This window comes from Anoplolepis gracilipes, chromosome 4, assembly GCF_047496725.1.
Source record: "Anoplolepis gracilipes chromosome 4, ASM4749672v1, whole genome shotgun sequence".
Taxonomy (NCBI): domain Eukaryota; kingdom Metazoa; phylum Arthropoda; class Insecta; order Hymenoptera; family Formicidae; genus Anoplolepis; species Anoplolepis gracilipes.
In genome coordinates, this window is record NC_132973.1 from 7,434,595 (window position 1) to 7,445,122 (window position 10,528).

Consider the following 10,528-nt stretch of genomic DNA (forward strand, 5'->3'; position numbering starts at 1 on the left):
GGAGAAAGCGAATCCATCCGCTTCGCCTTCTATACTTGCTTCGAGATCGTTTAATTGCGTAATTTGCGTTGTGATTTTCGAGTAATTACAATAACAATTAACTAACTGTCGCAAATGGATTGTTTGTCCATTAATGCACTGCTCTTAAATTTGTATTTCGCGAGATAGATAGCTGCGTGTTTTTTCTCGCAATTTATCGTTTAGAGTTGAAAGTACAGGGTGTTTTTTAACAATTATATAAAATAATATGTATGAAAAGGATATTTATTAAATCTATGTATTACAAGCTACTAAAATATATATTTATTCTACTATTAATATTTATATTTTTTTGTAAATTATAAATTATAAGGTACCTGATGAGTGTTATCTGTTTTTATAAATAATATTTTCTTGAAGAAGATAAAGAATTTACATTGAAAAGATAATTACGTCTTGTGTAGGTATGTTTAGCTAAACATTTATTTATTAATTTTGATTTTACAATTTTTCTTTCTTACATTTTGAAGGCGAATAATTATACAACGTCAGATTAATTAATAACAGATACTGTAACATTTTTTAACTCGAATTACAATTATTCTGTAATAAAATGATACTCTTTTTGTTCTCTATTGTAAATATTTAATTATTTTTTTCTTTTTGTCGGATAGATTTTATTTCATTGATTCATTACTGAAGAAAGGATAATTAGCAGAGAATAATTAGAGACGATTTATATACACGGTTGACGATTTATCGCGAATATCGCGGAGAAGACGGCGAAATATTTCACTCGATATGTTCGCTCTCGTGCAACTCGAGCGCAACAACAAAGTCCGTCGTATCGTTTTTACCGCTTTACTGCAACGTCGTTGCAACGTTCTGCATAATACGTTTCTGTACTTTCTTCGCGCTACATCGCGTCATACTCCACCTTCTGCAGTTGGAAGTTTTAAGCGACGGCGAATGAACATCGTGAAATACAATCCGCGGTACCAGCTTTTTCCTCGTCAAGAACTAATTTGCTCTCAAGCAAAATCGCTTTGCAGAAATAAAACTGCTATAATACAAAAATACCTGCAGGGAACGGTGAAAATTAAAACAAAAAATCTCTACAAATCCTGTAACTCATAAAATGTAATCTTCCTTTAATACCGCAAAACTTTTTGTAGATGTTACGTTTTAATTTATCGCTTAAATACTGTATTGACACATATACTAACATTTTTGGTGATAATATTGAATTATGTATATAGAAATAAATTATTCTCTATTTTAATCAGTTTTATATAGAATAAAATCTAGAAGAACATGAGAAAAAATTAGATGGAATTCTCATTACCATTCTTAAAAAATTCATTTTCTGCGAAAGTCAAGATTGCGAAAAATAAATTAAAATATAATTGCGCAAACATACACACACAAATATATATATATATATAATGAATCACTAAAAATGTTGCAAATTAATATTTCTGAAACGGAACGAGATGTGAAATTTTTATTTTCCAGCGCTCGATATTGAAGCGAGCATTGTGTGATGAAGTTAATTTTTTTAAGCGGTTGTTAAGGTCATTTTAAGCACACTTTAATCTTTTTAATTAATAATATGTACTTTTTATTACATACAATTGTAGCCTCCATCTCTTGACGAGTAAAATGACCACACATAGTGCGTCATAAGGTTACATCAAGTCACAATGAAAAAACAATGTGAAACAGCAAAAAGTGTTCTTGTTGACTCTTGTTAGCTCAAGACATCTTTAAAATGATCTTAACGATGATCTTTGCTTAAAAGTGCGATACAATTGTTAGAGAATAAAAATTTCATATCTCCTTCAATTTTAGAAATATTAGTCTGTAACACCTTTAGTGATTCACCCTGTACATACACATTTTTATTGTATTAAAAAATTTTTATATGTAATAAAATTTTTTTTTAACTGTGATCATTCGAAACTTTATTTGAACGCAAATCTTTTTTTCTGTTAATTTTATTTGACTGAACATTTCAAAACTTTTACCATAAATTTACACTGAAAAAATTACATTCTCATTTTAATAATATTTTACTTATCTTTCTAACATCTTTCTTTAAAATAAGCATCAAAAGGATTCTCTTAGTTTAAGAGAGAAAAATAAAGTCCTTTAAAGAATAAAATAGAATTTCAGATATTCTTAACATGTAAAAATATGTACTGAACAAGATATGTTTTATTATATTTTTTAATACTTGGGATTATTAATCGCAATAATAACAAACAACAATTTTACAAAATGGACTATTATTTATTAAAACTTTGACAAATTAAATATACAGTTTTTACTAAAGTTATAAATAAGGTATTTTAAGAAATATCATGTAAAAAGAAAATTTTCGAGAATACAATTTTTTGGTTTACACATTAAACGCTTGAAATTTAATCATTATGTACTCTCATGACAGCAAGTTAAAATTTTCTCAGCGAAATTTTAACTTTAATGGTAGCTTTTAATAATAACATCATTCCCTTATTACGAGCAACAACAGAAACGCGTGCAAACGTTTCTCTTTGTAACGTTTTGTAAGGACAGTTTCGTACGTGTAATTGCATGTAAGTATTATATGCAAAGCCGCGGGCTAATTTTCTGTAGCTCCTAAGGAGAAGAGAAAGGGTAATTTAATTACCGTCACGTTCGAGCTATTAATTAGCCATATTAATTAATTAGATCGTTCCGATATCGAAAGTTGGATTCGTCTCGGCGCGATCATATCTATCGAATTATTATTATTATTATTATTATTATTATTATTGTTATTATTATTATATATTATTATTATTATTTAGGCCCGATTCTTTTTCTTCGATCGAATTATTTAAATTTTGTATGACATCGTTAATATTGCAGCAGCTTAGCGTCAGGCGCATTTGTAGTTTTCGTTAGCATGGTTATAAGCATCGTATGTTACTGCGACATCGCCACAGGACTCTCTTGCTTCCATTAACAACCGTTGCATGAGTATTCAGATTGCTAATTTGGGCATTTCGTGTTGATATCAGAATATCGCGGCGTTTCGATTTGTCGGTTTAAATTCTTTTATTTGACTGTGACAAGAACGAATAAAAATACTCGACGTCAAAAACTACATTTTTCTCTTTCTGATTTTAATTGCTACAGCATATACATAAACTCTAAAAGAATATTAAAAAATAATTTGAATAATAATTTAAATTATTAAACAAGTTGTTCTCTTAAATGAATTTTAATTTATGTTAAAAGGATTTTAATTACAAAAAGTTATCAATTACAAAAAATATAAAAAACTAGAGTATTGTTTAATTAATTAAAAAATGTAAAGTATAAATAATTTTGTATAATATTATGTAACATATATTGTCATACATATATTATCAAAGAAATTGTTAAGAAATATCTCAATTGATGATTTAAAGTTGAAAAGAGCAGTTTTGGAACGCTCTGTATATAAGTTCTCTATAAACGTCGAGTTTGATTTTGGTAAGATAGATATCAAAGTTGGTTTTCTCGTTGATCGAATCAGAAGACCTTTGCGATATCGATGTACTGTGGCTAAAAGAATTAAAGTCTCAACGAACATGCGAGCGAATGTGTTTTTTTCGAGTTAGAGAATTAAAATCTCAAAAGCTATACGCGCGTATTTTCAATAAAAAAAAAAAATTATTCAGTTAAAAAAATTAAAATCTCTGCATTCTGTTTATTCATTTTCTTTTTCTTCACAATCTGTCTCCAGAAGAATTTGAAATTTACAAGATTTACAAAACAATTCCGTGAAATCTACGCGTTTCTTTCCAATTTAAAATATAATAAGAGGAAAAAGGAAATATCGCGCGGGATCGATTAACACAATATTTCCTTTGATTACTATATTAGTGACTTTCGTCGAGAGCGAACTGAAACCTCCTGCGAGGCGTCAGTCGCATAATATATAATTCGCAAATTTAACTGTATCCCAGTTTCTCCCTATTTGCGAAGATAGTACGGTGGAATCGCCAGGGACGTCATTAGCAATTCATAACTGACATAACTGCTGGTTGAACGCCGCTCACAAATCGGTTACATTTGTTCGCTGTCCGAGATGTGTATCGTCTCTCGTTGTAACTGGGTTAATTTAAAGCGAAGGCTGCCTCACCATTAATGACGTTTGCCTAACGAGAATTATTAAGCATTCGCGTATAGAGCAATACTATCTGCGACAGTCATTTAGGCTAATAGCTTTCGAGTGACCACATGTCAGTTAAGTTTGCAATTAGCTCGGCAAACCGCAAATAACTATTATGCACTTGAAAACATTCGTTTAAGTTAAATATTGTAATAAATATTCAAAGTCTTCGATGTAAAAGAAATAGAAATTTAAAAAAGGATCTGTCTCTACATAAAAAAAGTAAACATTTTTGTATAAATAACAAAATCTCTCTCTTTATCTATAAAAAAAAAAAAAAAAAAAAAAAAAAACAAGTAAAATACATAAAGATATTTATTGTTCTTTTTCATCAGGCTTTTATTTGCGTAATCACTCATAGATCAACTTTAACGTTATACAGTGTAAAATATCGAATAATTTCTTGCATACATTGGAAGTTTGCACGAGCTAAGAATCTCACCGTCTCGTCTTTAGTCACGTCTCTTGTATGTTTCGCGAGAGATGAGTACATAACATAAGAAGAAAGGGAAAGATGTCCGCAAAATATAGCAAAAGTTATCTCGTTAAAGTATACTACACATTCGTCGTCTGGTAATATCTTGACACTCATTCAGTGTAAGAACTCAGAGTAAGAAACTCATAGTTAGTGGGAATTCTTGACGCGAGTCAAGAGAAATTCGGATGAGCGTATCACTTATGAAGAGCCTGTAAAGTCTATTGCATTATATAAAAGAAATAAATAAATGAACATACAATCTGAATTTTATTAAATTTCGAATTTTTTGGCTGAATCTCTTCCCTCAGATAAATTTTTCATCGACATAGAAGTTTTATCTTTTTATAAATATTTAATAATTTTTTAAATAAATCCGTATAGAAAAAATTGTACGGTGGTTACATATTCTTTAACGATGACTGAATATAAATTTACGGATGAGGACTTTGCCCGGCGACACAAGCAACGATTCGCGATACTATCAATTTTTCCAGCAACGGCAACCCTCGTATCGGCGATCGCTTTGCAATCTAACCCATATCTGAAAACGTACTTTGCCGACGCGGATTGGAATCGAATGGGAGCGAAACGAAACGAAGGCGGAGATTCCACGACGATGGCGGCAGTTCTCGATGCAATTGCCCGGAAAATTCGGCACGCGGGCGCATAGAAGTTTCCGATATTTTACGGATGAAAATTCGCTTCTCTCGTGCACCAGTATCTTTCGAAGCAATCGTGACAAATAAAATATTAAGATTTAATCATTGTTTAAGCATTTAAAAGAAATCATTACATATTCAGATTGATTTTTGAAAAATATAAAACGCAAAATTAAAAAATGCGTTTTACATACATATACAATATATATTATATAGTTGCGATAAATGTTGTTAATTTACATAATTTTATATAAAAGTATATCCTCTTAAATTTAGCCTTTAAATAAATAAACAGTATCTTGGTCTTTGCATATAAACTGTAGAAAAATAAAATTTATATTGAGATTAAAATTTATATATATGTATTTCGTTTTCTTAAGTAGTCACTATAATATATTTCCAATTCTCGTAAAGAAGCATTTTTAGTTTCCGAATTTAACTTTATTTGATGTTTCCTGCTAGATATAAATCATACAACATACATATATAATGTGTGTGATTAATAAAAATAAATTTACGTCAATGCAATATATAAATTTTGTAATTTAACGTTAATTATTTGATGAAACAGCTATATATGTTATATAATATATCGTATGTTTCCGTTTTCGCGAGATATTCGCCAGACTGTGTATGCATAAAAATTCCGCGGCTTTGCGAATCTGTATGCTACCCGTCTTGTGTCGCATTCCGCGCACACATGCGCGGAATGCTCACAGATATTGCGGTTAACATCAACGCGCGTGGGTGGGAGGCTGCTAGGGTATACCATGCAGATAACCGAGTCTTGAATATCTCTCCTCTGTTCTTTCCTCTTTCAGGCACCAGTCTGTTCGCAGTGGCCGCTCATGAATTCGGCCATTCCCTGGGACTGGCGCACAGCTCGGTCCAGGGTGCGCTCATGTATCCCTGGTATCAAGGACTGAGCCCCAACTACGAACTGCCGGAGGACGACCGACATGGAATTCAGCAGATGTACGGTGAGTACTCCCTTTTGTAACATTAATATTCACACACGATCATGTTAATTAAATAGCACGGTACTTAAATAGCATTAGCGCGACTTTTGTTTCTTTAACGTGCGTATTCTGCAAAAAAATATGGCTCTTCAAATATTACTCTTGAAAAAAAAAAAAAAAAAGAAAATATCTTAAAATTATTTAATCTTGAAATACGGTGAAGTTACTGGAATTAAAATCAAAATGTTAGCTCTGTAAATATCATTATAAAGTTAAATCCAACAAGTAGATACATTAATATTAATACTATTATTGATTATGAATATTTAAAAGAGAAAAGGAGAGAGATTAGAGTTATTAAAAATTAAATATAAGCTATAAATTATATTATTATATAAACTACAAGTGGAAACAGCAGCTAGAATTATTTCAATCGTACTTCAGGATTATAACCTTCATCGACTGCTTCATCTTTCGAATTCTCTTCGTATATATACGCTGCGAAAATCGCACGAGCGGTTTATCTCGATCGTAAAACTCTCTGCAATATAGTACTGACAGATTTATGGGGGGACCGTTATCAAACAGGGGGAAAATCGCGCTGCATGGGTGAGCGTCGTTCGAGCAACGTTTAAATTTCAGAATTTTGGGCACGCTATTCCTCTCTCTCTCTCTCTCTCTCTCTCGCTCTCTCTCTCTCTCTCTCGTAACAGGCGATGCTGTTACAGTCGCGACATAACGCTAGCGTGTTAGCGGGCAATTGAGAGTATATTAGAAAAGTTGTTTACTTTCTCTCTCTCTCTCTCTCTCTCTCTCTCTCTCTCTCTCTCTCTCTCTGTTTCCTCTCTTCTCTCTCGCCGACCTGGCGAGCTTGATGTACGAAAATGTATAGAGTGATTCGCGGGGGAGGTATGTAGGTCAAATCTCTTCGTCAAATTTTTACAACATTTTGTTAGTCATGTGCATTTTATGAATGAAATTAAATATATGTAGAACAATTATAAAAAAAATACATTTATATATGATATTAATACTATTAATGTTTTTTCAAATTAATTAGAAGTATATATAATAATATATATAATGTATATATGTATGTATATACATATATGTTTGATAATGTAAAATTTTTTTATTTATATTTATACTTATTTGATTAATTAAATATATGCATAAGGTTTGATATAAAGGAATTAAATTTTTGAAGCGAATATAATACAGATGTCAGAAATAATTTTGAGAAGTCTTATTTGTGTCAAAATTATGCGAAATATTCTCGATGCATACTGAGTTGTAACGATATATACTATTGTTGAAATTACCCGCGTCATTTTGTCTTGTACAGAATCGTAACTTGAGCGTTGCTTTAATCATATGCAGTCATGGGAAACAGTTTAGTTATATTCACCCGACCGAATTGCGTGGAAACTAGCAGTCCAATATACAGGGTGTCGAAAATAGATGTTAAACTACATAACATATATATTTAGATATCAAATGTGTGGGTACATATATATATCTTACAAAATTGTACTTTTTACAAGTGTTTGTGAGATTTGGTTTGAGCTTGAAATATATAATAACTCAATGTCGAATAAGTCAAAGTAGATTTAGACACCTTATATATGGTTCTTTAATCCAAATTAATATAGGCGCCGATATGCCGGAAATTTGAGTTCTGGAGCAAGGATACATCGTATAGTTTCGCAGTAGATAAGGTACTTTGTAGTCTGACGACGGAGTAAAGTTGGCTTTTCAGTAGCAAACCCGTTCGGATAGTCAGCCTGTATAGCAAACTGCGGTTATGCTCATTAAGTACATAAGCCATAAGCGATCTTATAACGTTTATAGCACGCACATTAAGCATGAAGGATGTAAAAAATTCAGTTAAACGCATAAAAAAGATATTCACGCATTCGAGCATTGTTAATTCGCGTTATGCAAAAAACAATAACTAGAAGCAATAATTTCTTTTTTTTTGCATGGATATTATTTAAATGTAGCACGTTAATTAATTTACATATTTTAAACATGTATTATTATATAATAAGACATTCCTCTTCCTGTTGAGTAATGTTTACACAGTATCGCTTAAAAATAAGAATAAAATCAAATCAAAAGATAAAAGTTCTTCTATAATTTATTGAAAATCAAACCGACTAGGTATATAAAATCATGACTATATAAAAAAATAAAATTCTTTGATATAAATAAAACTGTTCTTTCTCTTGACGAAATATGTCTTGATTTCTCTGACAGCCAATATGACCGACGATAAAAGTGATGCATCATATGCTTTATATAAAACTGTTGGAAGGTTAGAAGAACGGCAAGAACTAGTTTCCGGCGGTTGTTGCGATGTTTGAAAATAGAGAAACTTTTGACCTACTATCTTTATACAGTTGACTTTATAATGCTGGGAAGCAAGTACGTGAGTGTATTACACGTGCGGACACACATATAAGCGACGTTTTCCATCTTCTCATGTAAAAATAAATCTCGTAAGAAATTTTTCATACCAATTTTCTGAAGCTTATTTTTTTTTTATTTTCTGAATCTAAATTTATTTGTATTATTACTGATATAATTTTGGGTTTTTTAAAATTTCACAAATTTCTTAACGTAATTATAAATCACCTAATTATGTATATTATTATTACGCTATCATTTGCTTAATTTATGTATTATGCGTATTAAAATTTGTTTTTATACTTATATAATTTTTTTCTATATAAAATTACGACATGTGTAATTTAATATATTACGCTTAATTATAGATTATAAATTATTTTAATTCGTCTTCACTCAAATAATCTTTTCACGCTATTTAATTATCATTGTTACTATTCTCTCCAGGAAGCAATCGATACTTTGACCAGTTCTTTTTTTTTTTTTTTTTTTTTTTTTCCCTCAAAGACGATGTCACGATGCATCATCGTGGATGCACGCATCGCGCGATGATGCATCGCCATTCTCGTTACGGACCGTCCGCTCTTTTCGGTTACGTACGGCCGCGGGTGAAATGAAATGTGAATAAAATATAACGAATGACCGGACCCGCGGGCGCGCTCTTTTACTCGCCCTTCGTCATTCCGTAGGGATGGTACCGAGGCTGGTGATTTAGTGATACTGCGTCGGAGCTTCGCTGGCGTTCTCTCTCTAGGGGAGAAGGTCGCGAATCCATTTCGATTCTCTCTCCTCTTTCTTCTCTCCTACTTGCGCCACCGCCGTTGTTATTCTCGTTTTCCACGTGTCTACCAGCGTTATCTCTTCTTCCTTGATCTTCCTACACGCTCGCTTGTTCTATGTCGTACTGCATCCGCCAAATTCCATACAAGAGATGAGTCAACGTAGTGGAAATATGATTTTTACTCAACATGCTTTCGAGAAACATTTACGTAGCACATATAAAACACAAACTTTTCACGTCACATTCATATATTTGAACGGTTAAAATTAATAGTCTTTATATATATAATGATACAAAAAATAATTACTAAAACACTAAGACAACTTAATAAAACATGTTTAATTTTATTACGATAATGAATATATCAAGAAGAATCTAATATTTATATAATTTATTTAAAATTTATTTATATAGTCTATCTCTCTTATTTTTCTCTTTTGTAATTAAAAATTTTTATTGTGTTATCTTAATTATTACAATGTTAATATAAATTTAATAAAATTGTGTACGATTTAATTTATTAACTTAATTTATATAAATTAATACTTTACACTCTGTGTAAATTACAATTAATCCTGTTTACATTATTACTACTTCAATAATATTAAGCTAAATATGTAAATTTACAAATTATTTATTACGCACTATAAAAGATAAAAAAAAAGCGCTGTTTTCCTTTGTACAACGATCTCGCTCGCACATTGCTCTTCGTTTTCGTCCTCCCATTTCCAGTTTACTCCGTTCGTCCCGTCCCGTATATTTTCCCCGGTTGTGTTGTCAGTGGTAAACGTATTACGCGCACCACGTACTACTGTCACGCGGAGAAGAGAGCGCAAATGCGAGCGCGGGCTCCCATTTGTCTTCTCTGAAAGGACCCGCCATCGACGAGCGCATTTGCTTTCGTTGCGGTGTGTCGTCTGGTTGTGCAGTCGCATTGTCGAATGCAAACAGCGGCAACCAGCCCAGCCTAGTCTCGTTTGCCATAATAGAGAGAAAGATAGAATGTGGATCTTATTCACGCGACGTAATTGCGGTACTTCCCCATGCGAGTGAGCCGTTTGAATGTTTCGCTTCGTTTCA

General features: G+C 31.8%; 1 protein-coding gene across 2 annotated transcripts in view; it reads left to right on the forward strand.

Annotated features, from left to right (window-relative positions):
* Mmp2 (Matrix metalloproteinase 2) overlaps nt 1–10,528 on the forward strand; it is a 169,234-nt gene that overhangs the window by 138,870 nt on the left and 19,836 nt on the right. For both annotated transcript variants that reach the window (XM_072890965.1, XM_072890964.1), the window contains exon 7: nt 6,121–6,279. In XM_072890965.1, coding sequence (XP_072747066.1) covers nt 6,121–6,279 — 159 coding nt within the window. The remainder of the gene's footprint in view (nt 1–6,120; nt 6,280–10,528) is intronic.